This window comes from Coffea arabica, chromosome 7e, assembly GCF_036785885.1.
Source record: "Coffea arabica cultivar ET-39 chromosome 7e, Coffea Arabica ET-39 HiFi, whole genome shotgun sequence".
Lineage (NCBI taxonomy): Eukaryota > Viridiplantae > Streptophyta > Magnoliopsida > Gentianales > Rubiaceae > Coffea > Coffea arabica.
Genome location: NC_092323.1, coordinates 2,147,271 through 2,168,262, shown reverse-complemented (window position 1 = coordinate 2,168,262; position 20,992 = coordinate 2,147,271). Strand labels below are relative to the sequence as shown.

Here is a 20,992-nt window from a genome sequence, read left to right as displayed (position 1 = left end):
GTGGGAACGTCTGTTTAACCACTGGAATTCAAGGTTAGCCTGGTCGTTGTACGAACTGACCGTGAGAGCGACGGTTGGGAGATGGTAATTGAGAACCAGTACAATTAGGACACACGTCATGCACAGTGAAAGAATCCTAAGTTAACGGGACAGCGATTAATGATATACTATACTATATATAAATATATATATATATATATTAATGATATATTTGCTACTTACTAATCAAAAGATCCAACGCCTCACTTGCATGAGTAACAACGTGATAGGCTGACAGGTACATAACTTACAAATTATAGTTCAAGTCAACAATCCCCCCACGTACGACGAGTTTAAGAGTGTTCTCTTGAAGAGAAGAGAGAGGACTTTTTCTTTGAACTGATCCTGGCAAAGCTGCTGCTTTCTCATCGGTGCACTGTCGGTTGATCCTCGGACAAGGGGGAGATTAGCGCCGACTGCCTTGAGTTGAATTGAGCTTCTTCATTCTTGTGTGTGTTTTGCTTATTCTACACGATCGAGGTATAAGATACAATACAAACCATACATGTATTACTAGTAATTTCTAGCTGGCTAGCTGCTGCTTTTTCCATGGCCATGATTGGATTGTTAGTCCCAGAGATGGTAACGGTTCGTAATTTCTTTGTTTTCAGGATGTGCTGCATGCTTGAGTTTTCCTTTTTTTAATGACAGCGTTTCAAACTGGGAGATGGATGGTGTTCTGGATCGTTGACAGAAGATAGAGAGCACAATTGAGCATATCCAATCAAAGATTGTGTATGGGCAGCTTTGTGCCCTCTTTTCTTCTGTCAACCATTTCTTTGTATCGCGTCTTCATCGATTCTACTCAAACAAATTAAAGAAGGGCCATCGGCACCTAACCAACCTCCATTGCATGCTGCCTCCCACCAAATCCAGCATCAACCAAGGTACACTCCTTTTCACAAGTTAATTTGCAATTTGTGATTCAGAAGAGTTTCCTTATATTTTCTTCTATAATTTGAAAAAAAAAAAAAAACCCAGAAAATAAATCCAACAATTGAAGATCAATCTCAAGCGCTTATTAGACGTGTATCGTAAGAACACATATCACCGACTTCGTTAGCCATTGGTCGGTCTCTGGGTAGCCTTTCAAAAGTTTGTACGTACGTACATACACTTGATGTTTACTTTACCCCACCTTTAGCTCGACTGAAAAGATATTTATTAGTAATTTCCCAATGGACTTTCTTTCCATTGCGGGATGGCCCTCAATAGATGGTTACATGCATGACCAGGCATGAGCAGTTGAATTAGTCTTAGTAGAAGAAAAAGAAGATGCAATATCATACGCAACTTGAAAGCTGCTCTTAGAAAAGGATGTCTACAGCAATTCAGTCTACAGTAAATCTTCTTCTTGGCATTCACCGGAGTTGTTATCGTGCACAGGAAGAAGACAGTGTTTACTTTGATGATTTCTTCTTCTTTTTTCTTCTTTCTCAGTCGCAATAATACCTGCCTTTTATTAGGACTTTTTACGTTGTAAAAGCTGGAAATTATGCTCACCCCCGACCCAAAAAAAAAAAAAAAAACAGAGAAGAAACCGATGATGTAGACTAGGAGAACAAACGTATCTTCAAGTCCTCTTCACAAATCGACCCTACAAAAGAATTGAATGACCAATAAGCAAGCAGGATAATTTTTTAGAGGCAGCACAAATAATAGAAAGATATCCTAGCTATGAGAACTGACAGTAGTGTAATATCCACATAACCACTGATAGAATACCCTTTTTTTTGGGGGGATAGAATACAAGGTTACCAATCCCATCGGTGGACTACAACTCCTTGAATCATAGGTCTTGTAGTCATCGCTAATATGATGAATTGTCTCCGTCATTTCTTCTTATTAATAATACATTTCACTTTCTACAAATTAATTATAGGGGAACAATATTTTTCTAAAATCTAATACCTAAAACCAACCTTTTTCCATTGGTTAATAAGCGACCATTCAAGAATTATCGAGAGAAAAAAAGAAGAAGAAGAAATTCTTTCAAAAACTGTATTCCTAAAATTGAAAATCATGGGACAAATTGTAATTAACCCAAGAATTAATGGAAGCTGATCATCATCTGCCTTCTATTTGAGATATGCAAGGAAGACTAATAGATAAAAATACCTTGAGACGAGGGCGTTTCTCAGCATTAAGCTTTCTGACTTGATATCTAATTTGCTTGGAGAAGAGCCTGTTCTGTCTCTTCTCCTTGTACCTCCGGACGCTCGCTTCTCTTTGGCCCACCTTCAACTCCTTCCCGCCCACCACCTCTACCTGCTCCTGCTGTTCCTCCGCCTTCACTCTGACTGACGCAAGGCCTTGCTCATTTGTCTTTTTCGTCATCATCATCTCCGGGACTCTCCATACACAACCTCCACAACTTCCCTGTCCATCGCTGCTACCCTGCACCCACAACGAACCAACTCAGAAATGGCCCGAAACAGATAGCTTGCATCTTACTTTTAGAACTAACTCGTCAATTTTCTGTTTTCCTTTCAGCTTTTCTTCCATTTTATTACCGTCCAGTGAGTCATGACTTGAAGAAATACTAGTATAATTTCAAGATGACTCCTGAAGAGTACAAAACAACAAATGGTTAGCAGTGAGTGGATCAGCTCAGAAGACGGACATTCTTCCCACGAGTTTATGTTGTGTCTTGCAAGAAGTAACAAGGAGTCCTAGTAAAGTAATCCGCATGAATCGGGTCATGCAATGCAATTTGCTGTTGAGCAACTCAAAGTTCAATTTATATGCTATTAGAATGGGCTGTTGCTGTGTTTCGCTGTTTTCTATTACTGATGTTCGACGGGCAGTTTTACCAACAATTCATCAAGAAAAAGGGGGGAAGTTACTTCCAATTATGTGGGAATGACTAATACAATCAATTATCATTACAAGAAGTAAAGATTAATACACTGCCTTTGAATCAAATCCCGGAAAGACAATTTATATTTCATCTATTCTACTAAAATAACGGCGTAGAAATCAGGAGAATTATCAGGTTATGTTAAGACATAAAATGGGGCAGAATTGCGTGCATAGATTAAGGAGTGAAAACTAATGGTACGTAAGAGTCGCCCACGAATAGAAGTGTAGAAGGTCATCATTGACTCAAAAATAAAATAAAATTGCCAACAGATGGCGAAGGAGCCAGCAAAAAAAATCAGCCAGCACTAATCAAGGAGCCCCACAGACGACCCTACCCACCCTGAAAAGCGAAAAAGTGCAACAAATGCAAGTAGTCCGGGGGGTTGGGACGGGGGCCCAAGAAGTCGGTGATGCAATTAAATGGCGATTGGCGAGTTGGCTACCCATCCGTCTTAATGTTTAACCGTCAGATGCAGCAAAACAACCCCCAATGCCACTGCCACCGCCACCGCCGCCGCCCACACCAGTCCACTGTTGGCAGTCCGAACTCATTCAGCAGGAACAGTTAACAGTGGCACCGCTTTCTCGGGTAATGAATGCCATGTCTAAATGGCACATCGACTGACCAATTGAATTAGTACTATCAGAAGAGTGGTTAGGTAATTATTAATTATATTATTGATAAACCACTCTGGCGTACTAGCAGTTTTCTTCAGCTCTCCAAAGTTCAGGGAGAACATCCTATTACTACTAAATTGGTCAGTAATTTGAAAGGAAATAAAGAAAGAAAAAAAAAAAAAAGGGCAAGGAGGATAGGGTAGAATAAGATCTTACATTGGAAAGTTGAGGAGGGAGGAAACGATCATGATCATGGATATCAGGGACCGTTTGCGGGGAATCCTGTGCTGCATGTACGTAAAGCGGAGCTTTATCGGACCATGCATTCAAGATCTCTTGATAATTCAGCTTCAACGACAAGCCTCGATTTCTCCAACACCCCAGATCAGCGCCGGCTATGGCGGCAGAGCAGCTACTCACTTCCTGATCATCTCGCCGCTCAACTACCTCCGAGTATCGGACCCACCTCTCTTCACTCGGCTCCCTCTCTTTATTCCTCCTCATAGCCGTCCGTACCAGGGCCACCTCCTCACTATCTTGTCTCCCTCCGTAGGCGTACGTTAGCGAGGCCGACGACGGCGACAGCGAAGCATTTGTAGTTGTAGTACAAGTGCTGCTGCGGTTCTTACTATCCTCTCCGGACGATGAAGGCGTGGCAGCGGCTCCAAGGAGGCCGGTGAGGGTGGTCGCTCCCCCGTCTGCGGCGGAGAACCAGCAGGCCACGTTCTCGTCGTGGGCATCCTTGTCTTCCACTAAATTCTCAGGGTGAAGCGGGAACAAGTTGAGCTGCGGGTGACCGCCGGCGGGCGTGTCGCTAGATTGATCTTGGGCTTTCTCATCACAGGAAAACTGAAGGCGGAGGCTAAGATACTTGGGCTTTCTAGTCTTCCTCCGGGTTTTTCTACGAGATTTCCTGGTTATTTTCTTGATTATGGAAGATGATGAAGCGGTCTTAGTTCTAGCAGTGGTAGTAGTAGTAGTACGAGTTCTGCCTCCGGTTCCACCACCACCAACGCCACAAGGGGTGTCTTGGTTACGCATCCTCGTACTGCTGGCTCTCACCTTCTCCTTTCTCGAGTTTAAAACCATTTCGATCGATCTGTACTCTCTATTAGTGTTATATTAGTGTTCTGAACTTGGGCTGAGTCCAACGCTCGAGTTACGGCAACACAGAGGATCACGTATTAATATATTTAGATTAGAAGAAGGGGCCGGAAAAAAAAAAAGGGTTGAGAAAAAGTGCAACGTTTGCGGGGAAGACTAGAGTCGACCTTTTGTTTTTTTGCCTGGGGGGAAGAGGCCGAGAGACTCAGCAACACAGAGAGAGGCTGAGGAGGGGAGACAATCTATCAGTTCATGACAGAGACCGTGAGGGGGTTGCTTTGCTGTTGACACGTGGACCAACATGATTGGATCTGGAATGGTGATTGTGGCGTTATCTGGATTTCGTTTTGGTCGATCACGGAATGGATGGAGCGTGGTGGAGTGCCAAACCAAAATGGCTGCTCTGGCCATATGGCGTTTAAAAGAAAAAAGAAAAGAAAAAATTATACTTAGTATACTAAAGGAGTATTGTTTGTTGTTTAAATGATTAAATATACTCATGCGATTCACGTGACAATTCACAACCGCTGTTTACGTTGTCATCTTGGATCTTTCGATTAAATACAAGCAAGTCAGGGGAAATGAAATGATCTCCTTTTCCGGGTTCGATTGTAATCCTTTTTATTTCAGTATTATCATTTTTTCCCTTACGGCAAATAACACACACACAAACTAATAAATACACACACACAAGCAATTAACGAAAGAACGATCCAGAAAGCAATCTAAGGAGGACCCACAAATCAACATCATCCAATCAACTGGTGACAGGAGGTGCGGCTAGAGCTGCAAACGAGTCGAACCGAGTCGAGTTTTGACCTAATCGAGTCGAGTTTCGACATAATTTCATTGAACTCGAACTCGAGCTCGAGTTCGACGAGCTGACAATTTCAAACTCGAGCTCGACTTAATTCGAGCCGAACTCGAACTCGAACTCGGAAAAAATAAAAAATAATTATTTTATTTTTAAAAAATAAATAAAATAATATTTTTTTCTTAATAAATAATAAAATATTAAGGATATATATGTAATTTTACTATTAAAATTAAAAAAATATAATATATATATACTTAAAATAAAAATATATATATATAAAATAAAAAATATATATATACTCGAGCTCGTGAGCCGACTCGCTAGCTAACGAGTTTAATATTTTGAGCTAGATTTCGACTCGAACCAGTTCGAACTCGACTCAAGTTTGATATTGATCGAGCTCGACAAGCTCGACTCGCGAGCGGCTCGATTCGTTTGTAGTTCTAGGTGTGGTTGAGAACCTTAAATTCAGAGTAAGATCCCACGATATTTCAGTATTATCATGCCAACTTGAATTTGAGGCTTAGTGAAAGGGCAAAATAAGAAATCGGGCGTCGAAATTATGCAAAGATGACTTTTGTCCTGGTAAGTTTTATGACATTCATGATAATATAAGACGATAGGTCATTTAAAAGATTGACGAATCATTTTATATACTCATGATAAAAGAAGTCAAAGTAGGTCTCAACTTGGCAATCATTACGAAACTTGACAGTCATTGTGAGACTTTGACCTTGATGATTATACAGAAAGTTGTGCAATGGTATACAAAAAATAGGAGGGATTGTTAAATGAAAAAGAGTAAACCTCTTATCTTATTCTAAAACAGCCATCTTTGAAACTCTTTTAACTTATAAGCATAGGGGCTTATTCGTCGGTAGGAGATAGCTCCCCGGATTTTCACTGGTTTCCATCTCTAGTAAATCAAAAGAGGTTCAAATATACAAACAAGCAGGTGCAAAATTTTGCTTTTCCGCTCAACAATGGTAAGCTCCATTTGTTCGAAAAGAGTGAAGACGGTAGAGGTTAGGACGGTGAATATATTAGAAGATATATATATATATTGTAAAGGTTTTATGGCAGGTGTAGGGTTCATCAATCTCTCCACTTCCCTCAAGTCTTTCTGATATTATGTGATTTAGACATCCAAAATTCAAATGGTAGAATCATCACTACCATGAACCATTTCCTATATTTCTTCTTACTATGATATGATGACTATTGGGAGGCATTCCCCTGTCAAATTTTTAACCCAAACTCTTGCGGCATTCGGTAAAATCCTTCTTGCCATTTCACCCAGCAACGAGTGTGATTTCTCCTCTGTTGACCAAACTGCTAGTGAATGTGGAAACATCCCTCTTAAGAATGAAAAGATATTTTCCCCAACGATTTGCTTCATGCGTCATAACTAAGCGGGAATGTGTGTAATTCTAATATGATAAACTCTTGCCATGTTACTCAATAATAGTTTAAACTTCTAAAATTATTTCTTTTTACACATTTAACGATGGATTGATATTTATGGGTATTTTTTTTTTTTTTTTCGACACAGGGATATCCGGATCAATTCTTATGGGGCTCGACTAATCCCCTGCGGTCCGGGCCCGGCGCCCTAACCCGGCCCGAACACGTTAAGCGCTACCACTGGACCATTCACGCGGGGGCAATATTTACGTGTATCCTAAAGGCTTAAGTTTAGTTGCAATTACCATAGCGCTATTTCGCGATTTAGTACGTAGTATTTTTCATTTTGTACTAAAAAAAAAAAAAGAGTGCCGCTTTGGGATCTTGTAACATTTTCGGATGCGTTGCTCTCTTTCTGGTTGATAACATTGGGCTCCACCCTTATTGAAGTACTGGGTTAGGGGAGCCCAAACTTCATTAACCTCCTCATCCTAAATCCTCCCATAGCCAGTGTTTGGATCATGCGATTATTGATGACTTCTCATTTTGGGCCATACAATTGATGATGAATTTTGATTGTGTATAAACCAGCATTGGAACTTTTGAACCCTTTTTTTTTTTTTTTGGTTTGGTTTAACAAAAGGGGTCTAAACCTCATGACGTAGGCAAAGAATTTGATTTAATGCTCCTACCACCTAAAATGAGCTACGATTGGACCACATGAGGAGGCCGCTAGTAATGCAAGCTTACTTGAAAATGTGAAATGATCTCCTTAGATAGATTTAAATCAAATTCCATACAGAAAACTGGAAAACAAAAATCACTAATGCATCATTTTGACAAGTATCTAACGAATAAAATACTTGATTTGGTTCTCCCTCCTCCTCCGGTTGGTCATCATAGACCCTTGAGTCCACCATATCGACTCTCTAGAAGTAATTAATATTACTCTCAAGAAGGAAAAGGAAAATAAATTGGAACGTAGTAAATTACTATGGATTTTCTATAGGAGCATTTGCTAACACACATTATAATATTTATTTAACCTACCACATATACACACATACTAATAATTATATTATTATCCTCTCTTGCATTTATATGCTTTTCCTATTTAATCTTGCATGCCCTTTCTGTATTTATTTATTTATTTTCTAATTAATCATATAATTTCAAAAATATAACACTTGTAATATATCTTAACGAGCCAATGTCACGTAAGCCAATGTCACATGGTTCTTTGTATAGTATATGACAGACGCATGGTATTTGGTTAGTAAATTATACCTCTAATTTTTTTTTTTACTAAGGGATATTCTAGCCTTTCGATCAGACTAATTCCTTAAGAATGTGTAAAATCTTGCCCTAAGGATACACAGTGAAGCAATATACGGGAGTCAATGATCACGGGACCTGTTGATAACTATCAGATTACGGAACCAGTCGGACTAGCCGCGGGGAACCGATATCCCTAATTAAAGTATCATATATTGTGTTAATATAGTCAAATAATTTGTTCTCTTAATAATTGTTTTACTAATTCCGATCAAGTCATTTCATGCCTATAAAAATAGGCCTGTTTAAATGTTTAAATACTACTGTTTGTTCAAACACTTATTGTTAAAAAATAATAATAATAAGTTCTAAGGCTAAGAATTTCTTACCAAAATACTATATATGATTTACAACATTCCCTCCAGAAATGGCGGATGTATGGCGGCCGAGTGGGGTCGCGCCCACAAGGTACAATAGTATTTCCATCTTCTTCTCTTGAAAGAAAAAATAATGAAGAATTTTAAGTTACTTCATATTAGTACAATAATATAGTAGTAGTAGTAGTGGATCCTATGCTTCTTTACTCAGCTTTAATTGAAGTCGAAAGTCTTTCCGGCCAAAAGTCTTTAGTATTTCCAATATGCACCATATTTATTGTCCCATTCCAAATTCGGAATTCGTGTAGTGCCTAATGAATTGTAAGGCTTTCCTTTCTTTGTAAAATGAAGTTTCCCTCCTTCATCGATACATAGCATGACAGGCCAGCAGTGGGATAAACAATAACAATATGTTTCTCCACCCTAATCCGGAAAGCTCAGATCCAACTAACACCAAAAATTCCCACCCAAAATCGCAAAACAAATTCAGAGCGAATCGATGGAAAAGATGATGTACTATATCCCAAGAGGAGTGGGAGTAGCTCCCGCATGAAAACCCAAAAAAAAAAAAAAAAAACTCGTGCGGCGAAACTCATCACATGCAGATGGTAGTTTGTCGTGGCAAAGCCATCCAGTTTCAGCAAACAGGAAAGAAAAAAGTAGAAGGTGGTGACCATATCCCAAAAGAGCGGGCAGTGGGCCTCCGTTGAAAGAGCAAAAATGATTAACGACTTAAACTAACCCCCTGTGGGAATCCAAGTAAATGGATTCGGATTTTGGATAGTAAATGAGCCCCACTTTCAGTTTTCAAATGTATAATCACGCCTTTTATCCCGGCTTTGCTCCTTTATAAGCCCCCATTGGATCGCATCATCTTGCACTGGACCAGACCAGCTAGCTCTCCCAACATTTGTAGTAGTAGTAGTAGCACTAGGTACTGCTTTTGTACTGCTTTTGTACTTGAGCAGCCAAGTAGAGAGAAAATGTTAGCTCATCCAGCATTTCAATTTGTCCTTTTCATCACCCTGGTTCTGACTCCGGTCTTAGTAATTTCCTCCTCTGCTGCTTCAGTCAAAGACCCTGATCTTGTCGTGCAAGATGTTCAGAGGTAGTGTAACAAAACAATGCATGCTAGCCAGAAAAATTTACGTTTTTTTATCTATTGATTCAATCCTTATATAGTACTGCTAGCATGTTATGAAGCACGACTTTTTATGTCTGGTATAGTTTTTTTTTGGTGTGTGTGTGTTAGCCGGTTAATTTTCGTGCTGGCTAATGAATCTCAAATTTACCGGCGTTCCACCAGGAGCATGAATGCATCGAGGAGGAACCTGGGGTACCTGTCTTGCGGGACTGGGAACCCCATCGATGATTGCTGGCGGTGCGACCCCGACTGGGAGAACAACCGCCAGCGTTTAGCCGACTGCGGCATTGGGTTTGGAAAGGACGCCACGGGTGGAAGGAACGGGCGAATCTACGTGGTAACCGACGCTGGGGACGACGATGCGGTCAACCCTAAGCCAGGCACCCTAAGGCATGCGGTTATACAAGACGAGCCTCTGTGGATCATCTTCAAAAGAGACATGGTAATCCAGCTCAGGCAAGAGCTGGTGATGAACTCCCACAAAACCATCGACGGAAGGGGCGCAAGCGTTCACATTTCCGGCGGACCGTGCATTACCATCCACTACGCAACTAACATCATCATCCACGGCATTCACATCCATGACTGTAAGCAGGGAGGGAATGGGAACATCAGGGACTCCCCTGAACACTCGGGATATTGGACGGTTTCTGACGGTGATGGAATTTCCATTTTTGGTGGGCAGCACGTCTGGGTCGATCATTGTTCCTTGTCCAACTGCCATGACGGCCTCATCGATGCCATCCACGGATCCACGGCCATCACCATATCCAACAACTACTTCACTAATCACGACAAAGTCATGCTCCTGGGACACAGCGACTATTACACGCAAGACAAAAACATGCAGGTCACCATTGCTTTCAACCATTTCGGCGAAGGGCTGGTGCAGCGGATGCCAAGGTGCAGACACGGCTACTTTCACGTGGTGAATAATGACTACACCCACTGGGAAATGTACGCCGTCGGCGGGAGCGCAGCCCCTACCATCAACAGCCAGGGGAATAGATTTCTTGCGCCCAACGAAAACTTCAGAAAAGAGGTGACCAAGCACGAGGATGCACCGGAAAGTGAATGGCAACATTGGAACTGGAGGTCGGAGGGAGACTTGATGCTGAATGGGGCCTACTTCCGGGAGTCAGGGGCGGCAGGTGCATCATCCACTAACTACGCCAGGGCTTCCAGTTTAAGCGCCAGACCATCTTCCCTTGTGGGTTCAATCACCGTTGCCGCAGGTGCGCTTACCTGCCGCGGGGGCTCCCGTTGCTGAGATTTCATTTTGTTTCTTCTCTTTTTTTTTCTTCCCGCTACTAGAGAGTAGCAATGGAGTCCCGATGTGACCACTTGCCGCGGGGGCTCCTCTGTACTATGTTAGGTGAAAGCAAAAAGTACTACTACTTAGCGCTTACTACCTTAGTAGTAAAACGAAAATGGAACGCGCATCGATTAATTATGTGGAATGCCTGGTGATCAGACTTTGCTTTTCTCCGGCTTTACTTTCGGTGCTTGATTGACTAGTCCTGCAACAATGCGCTCAAACACCCAACGTATATTCCTTGACTTACGTAATGATGGATGGGGTTTCTCCCCCGGTAAATATACGTCTCTCTCTTCCACGATTTCTGCTTCATTCCCGCTTTTTTTTTTTTTCCGGTTGCCTGTGGGGGTGGTGGCAACCGTTGTCACAATATTCTCACCAATGGATGGAGGAGCAAAATCAACAAATAATTTTTTTAATCCGCTCGACCAGAGGTTCCCCTGTAAACTCGAAAAAATATTCTACCATTTATTTATTTTTTTTACAACGCATTGATAAAAATAACTAGGTGGGCTGATCAATGTACATGTCGTATCTCCTGAGTCCTTAACTCTCCAGTAACAGCGAAGGTAAACCAACTCCCCCCCCCCCCCCCCCCCCACCACAACAAAACACACAAAATCAAAATGGAGATATGACTATGGCAATCTTTGAATTTTCACCCCGAGGTCAAATGTTTTTCTCCATGCTGCACACTTTCGAATTTCTTTTTTTTTTTTTCAATAAGAAGAATACTTCAAATTTTTAATTCCATTGTTTATGTATACTCATGCTAGAAATTAACTTTGTCTTTGTGTTGACGGCATTATAAAAATACAAGTAGTAAGAAATGAGTAACAAACTCCTTGGAAAGATCTGTCAATCAAGCATTTACTTATATTTCTCCAAAAACAAAAGAAAAAGAAATTCATATCAGATTTAGTTACAGGTTACGGGGTTAGTTAGATGGGAACAGAAACTTCAGATACCAGAAAACGAACTTAGTGGACTTTAATTAACTACATACTAAATCCTAGAATATGAGGATCATTCTTTAAGTTCCAGATTTAACAATAATTGGAACTGTTACAGGCAATATTCATATTTCTCGAGTACCTCTAGTACACTTTCTCATTTTATGTTTTCTGACACTATGAAAACGAATATGACACAAAATAATAATAATAATATGAAGAAAATCTTCTAACTTATGCCTGAACCTCAAGTACAATTCTTCAGCTTCCTTTTTTCTCGTACACATTCATATTAGAGGCAGCTAAGTCAAACTCAATCATTCCTGTTCCATTAATTTGCTATATATAATATGGTCAACAAAGTCACCTAAAAGAAGGGGGTTTTTTTTCTGGCCCCGCGCCAGGGGGAATGGGGAGGGGGGGGGGGGGCGAGAGAACAATAAGATCAGAGTAATTAACTCTCAATCCGTCAATCATGGGAAGTGAAGTGCCCAACAATTTGACTAGCATAATGTCCGGATGTTGGACGCTAATTTTATTGGCTTCTTTTGGGTTCAATGTTCGAATTATTATCAGAATTCAGATTTAATGATGCCCAAGGAATTCAGCGAAATATGCATCAATGACCATTCAAGTGAGTTTGTTTAAATTAATGTTTACTTATCGACGGCTTAATAGAGGGTGCAACAATTTCGATTTTCCTTTTCTATTTAAAAAAAAAAAAACAACGGATTATGAATGAAATATATAGCATTCTTGTTCTTATTCTTCAGGTAGTTAAAGCATACATTGAGCGAGCAGAAGTGCTGGAAAAGAGAAGAGCAAAGATTTAGGGAAAACACGGAAACTTAACCATTAAAAGAAAAGCAAAAAAAAGGGCGCGCAGCGTCACAAATCATGGAAGTCCTCTGAAGGGAAAGGTCCGGAGTCCGTTGACAACTAGTAACGGGACTGGACTCAAATTGATGTTGTTCTGGTAATGATATAGTAGTATGACTATAAAACTATAGGGAAAAAAATCTTGATGGCCCTTCAATTAATTAACAGTCGAGTGAATTTTTAGTCCTTCAACAAGTAAAAATAAATTTTTGATTCTCAATTTATCAAAGGTGTTAAATATTAGGCCTCTTGTCAATTTAAGCAGTTAAGTATGACGGGAAACAACATAACATGCGCTCCATGAGGTATTAGCAGGGGCATTCTTGTCCACCCACGAGAATTCATTGAGTAGAAGGCAGGCAAAAAATACCGAATTGAAGGAACATTTTACAACCCTTTTCTTTACTCCCACATCATCTTCAATAACAATCAAGAAGGCTTCGTTTTACTCTGCTGCTGCTGCTGCTGCTGTAAGCCGCAAGACTTCATCGGCACAGGACCCCCCTCAAACTCTCTCTGTCTCTCTCTCTTAAATACAAAAGGAAGGAAAAAAGGAAAGCCAATATATGAAAGGAAGAAATTTAATTCGGCTACTGTAACGTACAAGAAAGATTTCATCCCCCTGCTAACCCCTCCTCTTTCTCTCCCAAATACTAAAGGAAGGAAAAGGGGAAAACCAAAATACAAAAGGAAGGAATTTAATTAGAAAAGATAGTCATGTCTGTCTCGAGATAGTTAAAGCCTATGGGTCTTGAAGTTAGTTAGTGAGATTTTTTTTATTTGAAAACCAAAGAATTGGTGTTATCATATTTTCCCAAAACTCCATATGTATCTGCAATCCTCCGTGGCAAAAACTTTCTTGGAAATGCTTTTCTCCGTAAATTAAATTATACGACTATTTTTAATTTAAAAATAGCAGGAACTGGAACTGAGGTGAGCCTAGCACTTTGGAGGAGGGATTCAAAAAGGTATGTTGCATCTTTGCATTGGATTGCTGTATCTTTGTATTTAATCCGTTCTTCCCTTCTTTTTCTCTGTGTGTGTGTGTGTGTGCTTTTTTTTTTCTGATTTGTGTCATTTTCTAACAATTCTTATTTTATACTCGACATTATTGACTGTTTCTTTTTTTTTTTTTTTAGCTAATTTTAGGCGAATTTGAGTTGTTTACTACTTTATTGGCTACTTTATTACCTGATTCTAGCATTGCTACATGCATGGATGGAGCTGCAGCATCATGGAGGAAAAGATAGAGGTCAACGTGGTCATTGAGGACGTGTTTAACAATGCTAGAATGCCCCTAATAATTCATTCTTGTGAGCAGACAAGAATACCCTTGCTAATTGCGATGTTGTTTCCGCTCATCCTTAACCACTGGAATTGACGGACGGCACAACATTTGGCATTTTTGATAGATTAGAGGTCAAAAATTTACTTTTAATTATCAAAGGGCCAAAAGTTTATTCGACTAATGAGGTCAAAAATTTACTTTTAATTATAGAAGGATCAAAAGTTTATCCGACTAATAGTTGAAGGGCTATTGAGACTTTTTTCCCTCAACTATAAAGCAGAGGACACGTCACAATTCACGATCATGTTGCACTATCTAAAAAAAACAAACGGTTGCATGAATTTGGAAAAATTAAACATCGGCAACCGCTAATCAAGCAACAAACTGCTTCATTTCTTGGAAAATCTTTTTCTTGCTTAAAAGTAGAAGAATCCAGCCACAGCGGCGGCACCAAGAGCGGCAGAGGCCTTCAAGGTGGCGGCTCCATTGCCCTTGGGTGTCTCAGCGGGTGTCTCAGCGGGCGACTGGGTTGGGGTGGCAGAGGTTGGTGATGGGGCATCGCTGGGTGGGGCAGGTGGCGATGACGCCTCAGGGGTGCTGGCCTCGGGTGCGGCAGATGGGGAGGTGGATGGGGCGTTGGAGCTGGGGGCCGGGGATGATGCCTTGGGAGTGGCTGCTGAGGGGGCCTTTGATGGTGCATGTTTGGCTGCGGATGAAGGGGCCGGGGATTTTGAGGGAGAGTGCGACGGGGCACTGCTAGGTGATGATTGGGCGGAGGCCAACCCAACAACGGCCACGAAGACGAGGGCAAGGACAACCAACTGGCGAGCCATTTTTTTGTTTTTGTTTTTTTGGTAGTTGGTACCCTTGTTTATTTGTTTATAGCAGAAATTTTCAAATGATTCTTGCAAATTGCAGTACTTCTCTAGATTACTTAGAGAAACACTGCAGGGATGAAAGAATGAGGATGGAGGAGACTGATTGTGGATGCTTTTTATAGGTAAAACTAGCTGCGAATAAGGTGGCGGGAATGAATGGCGGACGGTAATGTTTGGACATTAATTGTTGTTTCTGAGGTTTCAAACTGAAAAGCCTGAAATAACGATGGTTGTGGTAACGAAATTTGTTTTTATAAAAACACTTTTAGCAACTATTTAATTACCTATTGGACTAGTTACCTAAATAAGATAATACCTAAAAATTTGGTTAGTAAGTTTCACATAAAAAAATAGTAAGTTAAATTGATAAATTAGCAACTTTTATGTCTTAAAAAGTAAATTGGAATAGATACGGAACTTACTCTTTTTTGAAATAAATTATTACTCTATATCCGAAACTTATTTTTTGGAGAGTAAGTTTAGTTCAAGTAATAGTCAGTTTTTATAGATTAATAGTAAGTAAATCTTGTTGATAGAATAGTAAATTTGGTTAATGGTCAAAACATACTAGTTTGTGGTATAAAGTTACTATTTTACTTTTAAAAAACTTATATGAAACAAGTATTAGGAAGTTTATTTGAAATAATGCTAAGATTTTTTTTATTAATGATTGAAACTTGGTATTCTAGCTAATAATTACTCGTAATATAAATGTATGATACACAATTGTACATATCATTTATAAATGTTATATGTTTTAAGCATTTTGAATATAATCTGAAAACTATTTTTTTGCACATGACCTTATAAAATATATAAAAATAATTTGTCATATTATAAATTCCGAATTATTTTTGAATTTGCGAAAGGTTAGAAAGTTTGGGTGACAATAAGAACAAATTTTTCGAGTTATATATAGAATTGCACTTATTTATACATCACAATTTCCATATATTAATACATAGGAATATAATAAAATGATAAAGTTTCAATAAATTTATTTTCTGGGTCACAAGAATAAAAGTTAAAGTTGTATTACAATAACAACAAATCTTTCAAGTTTTATATAAAATAGCACTTACTTATACATCACAATTTTCATATATTAATACCTATGAATTTAATACAATGGTAAAGTTTTAATAAATTTATTTTCTGGGTCACAAGTATAAAAATTAAAGTTGTACTAACGTAGCATAATCTTTGAAAATTATAGTAAATTTACCCATATGTTAAGTTCCGTGACTTTCAAATATACTTTGTAGCATTTACATTATGGATTTGTATGCATATTTTTTATTGGCAAATGGTATGTAAATTATTATAAAATGTCATTTTATAATAATCATAATTTTTTATAGGTGAATGTTTTGTAAACTGCCAAAATTGTTAATTTACAAATGACTAAATCTTACTACTTTATGGCATATATTAGTCTAATCGACTAAAAAAATTACTGTAATCATATGTATGTTGATTGTTGATCTGAAATTTTCACCAGTATCACTATTTCCTTGATTACTAGTAGTTCTTCTAATCAAAGTAAAATAAAATCAAATATCTTTTCCTTTTGTATGTAGTAGTTATGTTTAGTAGAAAATTATTAAACCATTTTACAATACATAATTTCTCCTGAAATTAGTAACATTTTCCATGACCTCTAACCTCGTCAATAATACTAACCACCGACATGCAGATAATCTTAAGAGCAAAAGCCATCAATATGACAAAAAGAGAATATTTTCATGCTGAACATAAAAAAATTGCTATTCTACGTAGAATCCAAAAAATTCATCATGAATAAGAATGAATTGCGAAGTTATCACATTTCTAATTTCATATGCATCCAGAATTTGACACAGCATTACTTTAGAGGAACTATCCTTTTTTCACACCAAGGAACCAACCCCAATCTCCATGTCCATTTTATTTTTTTTCTTTAACTATTAAATGGTGTTAAAGTTGTTAGCAGTAAAATACTAAATAAATTTCATTCCATTTCAAGCTCTAGTTAATTGTATACTAATATTTTGTTACTAAAGGATTGTTTTGTTAACTGTTCAAGCTCTAGTTAACTGTAGTTACTAAAGCATTGTTTCGTTACCATAACAATTGTTACTAAAAGATTCGTTACCATAACTATCTATTGAAAAAATAAACAACGGATAATGAATGAAATATATAGCATTCTTATTCTTCTTCTTCAGGTAGTTAAAGCATACATTGAGCGAGCAGGAGTACTAGAAAGGAGGAGCTAAGATTTAGGGAAAACATGGAAACTTAACCATTGAAAGAAAAGGAAAAACAAAAAAGGGCGCGCAGCGTTACAAATCATGGAAGTCCTCTGAAGGGAAAAGTCCGGAGTCCGTCAACAACTAGTAACGGGACTGGACTCAAATTGATGTTGTTCTGGTAATGATACAGTATAAACTATAAAGCAGAGGACACGTCACAATTCACGATCATGTTGCACTATCTAAAAACAAACGGTTGCATGAATTTGGAAAAATTAAACATCGGCAACCGCTAATCAAGCAACAAACTGCTTCATTTCTTGGAAAATCTTTTTCTTGCTTAAAAGTAGAAGAATCCAGCCACAGCGGCGGCACCAAGAGCGGCAGAGGCCTTCAAGGTGGCGGCTCCATTGCCTTTGGGTGTCTCAGCGGGTGACTGGGTTGGGGTGGCAGAGGTTGGTGATGGGGCATCGCTGGGTGGGGCAGGTGGCGATGACGCCTCAGGGGTGCTGGCCTCGGGTGCGGAAGATGGGGAGGTGGATGGGGCGTTGGAGCTGTGGGCCGGGGATGATGCCTTGGGAGTGGCTGCTGAGGGGGCCTTTGATGGTGCATGTTTGGCTGCGGATGAAGGGGCGGGGGATTTTGAGGGAGAGTGCGACGGGGCACTGCCAGGTGATGATTGGGCGGAGGCCAACCCAACAACCGCCACGAAGACGAGGGCAAGGACAACCAACTGGCGAGCCATTTTTTTTTTTGTTTTTTGGTAGTTGGTACCCTTGTTTATTTGTTTATAGCAGAAATTTTCAAATGATTTTTGCAAATTGCAGTACTTCTCTAGATTACTTAGAGAAACACTGCAGGGATGAAAGAATGAGGATGAAGGAGACTGAATGTGGATGCTTTTTATAGGTAAAACTGGCTGCGAATATGGTGGCGGGAAGGAATGGCGGACGGTAATGTTTGGACATTAATTGTTGTTTCTGAGGTTTCAAACAGAGCAAGTAACAACCGTTAACGGTTAGCGGCCTGTATTTGTTTCAGGAGCGCTAGAGAAATGGGCGTGCAATCCTTCTGACCGGAGCGAGTTTCAAGGCCAAGCAATTTGTGTGTGGGACTGTTTCGGCCTTTCCTTCGGGCTTCAGCTAGCTGGTGGTGGCCATGAATGCTGCATTTCGGACACTAAGAAACCTTGGAACCAAAAAAGAAAAAAAAAAAATCTAATTGTTGTCTAATGGGCTGTAGGCCAAAAATTTATCGTTCTTCTAAATTAAGACACTTTTTTTTCATTTAAATTCTCTTTTACCTAAAACTAAAACTTGATTTCTTGATCTTCTTCTTAACCATGGCCAATTACTATGTCAATTGTCAAATAAACGCTAAATTACTTGGTTCGCACTTGTGCTGCGTGAATTTCTTTTCTTTTCTTTTTTTTTTTTCCAAGAAGCATAAATACTTATTATTTTTGCACACGAGCTAAACGACGGTGGGAAACTCCCCTGGCGCCTGGAGCTTAGGTAGCCATTTGATCACTACAAAGAATTTAAGTCTTCGTCGGCTATGAGATCAAGGGTTTAAATTTTGAGGGTCTAATTACGTAACGTATCTTCTGTTCCATATTCTGTCATTCTCTACCCCATATTTTTATTATATTACTATTTCTCCTTTATGAACATCATATTTTCATTTCTTTTTTAGTTTTTTTAAGATCTAATAACTATTAATTGAGTAAAAAATAAATACAACAATTTTAAACAAATAATATATAATAGAAAATTAAAACATACAGCAGAAAATTCATAAAAATCTCATTTTTTTATGCATTTTAATTTTTTGAGTTTGTTAAATTTTGTGTATTACTCTGTTAATAGTTATTGGATCTTACAAAAACAAAAAAAAAATCTAAAATGTGATGTTAATAAAGGAGAAATAACGATGTAATAAAAATGAGACAGAGAATGACGCAGAATATGGAACGAAAGATCCGTTGCAGTCCAATTCCATGAATTGAATTCTTTACCGAACCAAAAGAATTCTAATTCCAATTCCACAACTAAACCCTGGAAAACAGGTCTACACTTGGATCTTGTGGGTAAAAAATTAAAATCGGATCAACTATATAAGCATCCCTCTCTGCATACTTAATTAACCATTCTTCCTCAGCTGCAATTGCTTTTGCTCTCCACCATCGCTTCCACCTTCACCCTAACTTTTTGCCACTTCCACCACCGTCTCCCCCATCGCTCTTTGCTTTACCCTAACTGGGTTCTTCAGTCCGGAAGGTAACAACTAAAGCTCACCCTTTTTTTACTTTGCAGCGATGAATATTGAATTCTGAATTTCTTTGACTGGCAAAATCTTTCTACAAGAGAGTGATTAGACGTCTTTCTTCAAGAGAATTTGGTTAATTAATAGGCTCTAGTGCTTAATTTGAGATGATTTCAGAAGTAAATTTCTGTTATTGCTGATTCAATCATGTTCTTGAAGTATGGAGGGTTGTAGCACTGCCAAATTCAGACGGTACAATTCATACCCCTAGAAATTTGAGATGATTTCAGTAGTAAATTTCTGGTATTGCTGATTATGGTTGCTGCTTCTACACAATTTCTATAAGATGGAACTTTGTATAATTCCAGCATTACCCATCCACCACTTACCAGTCTTCCCGAAGTTCCTTTCCACTTTTGCGGGTTGAAACAAATTTCTTTGAATTCGATTCCCTTTGCATGCCAAAATGTGGAAGAGAATGAATGTACGTGTCACCAAGAAATAGTTGAACATTCGCATCAGTGGAGACTTTTATTTTGTAGTGTGCAGTAGCAGTAGTTGATTCAAATATGGACTACTTACCTTTACTGCACACTTTTATTTCGTATGTGCATGCGACATTGCTTGATCACTTCGTGCCTTTCCAATTTTTTTAACCATGTCCACATTTTGGTAGTAAACAATTAGCTGATCTTGGACCAGCATTAAATAACAACGGACTAAATGGGCAAAACAGATATTCCGTTCTCCAGGATATTGGTGTACCTGTTTTGATAGGCTACTATTGTGGCTTTGTAGGTGGGCGGGCAGGCTTGGGAAATGTGGGGATGGTTTGCTTTATCATCCAGTTTTACCATTCTACTATTATAAATTGAATTTTTTGCTTCTGCCCATTTCGTTTGTAATAGTTTCATAAGAGGTTTATTGCTATTTAGTCAGTACATGTGAATCCATTTATAGTTCTAGCACAACCTTTACTACAGTTTTTAAGTTTGATTTTAAAGGACTGATCTGATATACGTTTGTTAAGACTGCTGTGTAAAGTAGTTAGAAGCCATGACCATTGTAGTTCAATTCTAAGTAAATGTCATGCGAATGGTGCCTGAGGACGATTGGTCAAACATGAGCATTAACCTTCTGCAATGAGAAAACTTGATGCATTCTTCTTTGTTAAAGACAAATCGGCTGTTTGCTGTTCTAATCAACATAGATCTATGAAAGTTGACCCAAACTTCTATTTGTGTCAAATCCAACACCTAATTTGACAGGAAATAATGACAACTTTGAGAAAACTGATTTTTGCTATGCTGTAAAAGAAAAGCATGTAAAGGGTTGTTTTTCACAATTTGCAGGTTGGACAAAAACTACGTATGTAGCGGTGAGTGGTGACTAGACTGTGTTTGATTCATTCTGTAATTAAGATCAGGGGCAAACATTTGTCGCCTGATAAACTAATGGTCGATAACCTTTGTTACACATCCACGATCATCTGCTGCGAACCAACTTTTTGTAGCAACTTAGCGTTCAACAAAGTCTA

General features: G+C 38.9%; 2 protein-coding genes and 2 long non-coding RNA genes across 6 annotated transcripts; 3 read left to right on the top strand and 1 right to left on the bottom strand.

Annotated features, from left to right (window-relative positions):
* The first annotated feature begins 223 nt into the window (after positions 1-223).
* On the top strand, positions 224-5,238 carry LOC113722954 (uncharacterized). Of its 2 annotated transcripts, XR_011818299.1 has the most exons (3): positions 258-519; positions 651-926; positions 1,021-5,238. It is a non-coding gene; the product is annotated as an uncharacterized lncRNA (long non-coding RNA). The 2 variants fall into 2 exon arrangements; XR_003456858.2 differs by having other exon boundaries at positions 224-519; positions 651-5,238.
* LOC113722953 (uncharacterized) lies at positions 1,300-4,608 on the bottom strand. Of its 2 annotated transcripts, XM_027246196.2 has the most exons (3): positions 3,736-4,608; positions 2,158-2,436; positions 1,300-1,636 (listed from the first exon to the last, which is right to left on the bottom strand). In XM_027246196.2, exons 1-3 carry the CDS (start codon positions 4,606-4,608, stop codon positions 1,613-1,615), a joined length of 1,176 nt encoding a protein of 391 aa, XP_027101997.2. In that variant the 3' UTR covers positions 1,300-1,612. The 2 variants fall into 2 exon arrangements, with proteins under 2 accessions (XP_027101997.2, XP_071915098.1); XM_072058997.1 differs by lacking the exons at positions 1,300-1,636; positions 2,158-2,436 and adding an exon at positions 3,054-3,522.
* Positions 5,239-9,367: 4,129 nt separating the features above from the next.
* LOC113722955 (pectate lyase) lies at positions 9,368-11,124 on the top strand. Its single transcript, XM_027246197.2, has 2 exons — positions 9,368-9,604; positions 9,803-11,124. The coding sequence occupies exons 1-2, from the start codon at positions 9,480-9,482 to the stop codon at positions 10,908-10,910; spliced, it is 1,233 nt and encodes a 410-aa protein (XP_027101998.1). The 5' UTR covers positions 9,368-9,479; the 3' UTR covers positions 10,911-11,124.
* An 8,077-nt stretch (positions 11,125-19,201) lies between these two features.
* On the top strand, positions 19,202-20,484 carry LOC140011174 (uncharacterized). Its single transcript, XR_011818445.1, has 2 exons — positions 19,202-19,469; positions 20,254-20,484. It is a non-coding gene; the product is annotated as an uncharacterized lncRNA (long non-coding RNA).
* The last annotated feature ends 508 nt before the right edge of the window (positions 20,485-20,992 follow it).

What these genes read in the sequence shown, in the direction of transcription:
- LOC113722953 (XM_027246196.2), bottom strand. Translation starts at nt 4,608, where the DNA reads ATGGTTTTAAACTCGAGAAAGGAGAAGGTGAGAGCCAGCAGTACGAGG. An exon ending in TCCCTCCTCAACTTTCCAAT is followed by an intron (nt 2,437 to 3,735) that starts GTAAGATCTTAT and finishes TTGTGGGTGCAG; the next exon opens with GGTAGCAGCGATGGACAGGG. An exon ending in AGAAACGCCCTCGTCTCAAG is followed by an intron (nt 1,637 to 2,157) that starts GTATTTTTATCT and finishes ATTCTTTTGTAG; the next exon opens with GGTCGATTTGTGAAGAGGAC.
- LOC113722955 (XM_027246197.2), top strand. Translation starts at nt 9,480, where the DNA reads ATGTTAGCTCATCCAGCATTTCAATTTGTCCTTTTCATCACCCTGGTT. An exon ending in GTCGTGCAAGATGTTCAGAG is followed by an intron (nt 9,605 to 9,802) that starts GTAGTGTAACAA and finishes GCGTTCCACCAG; the next exon opens with GAGCATGAATGCATCGAGGA.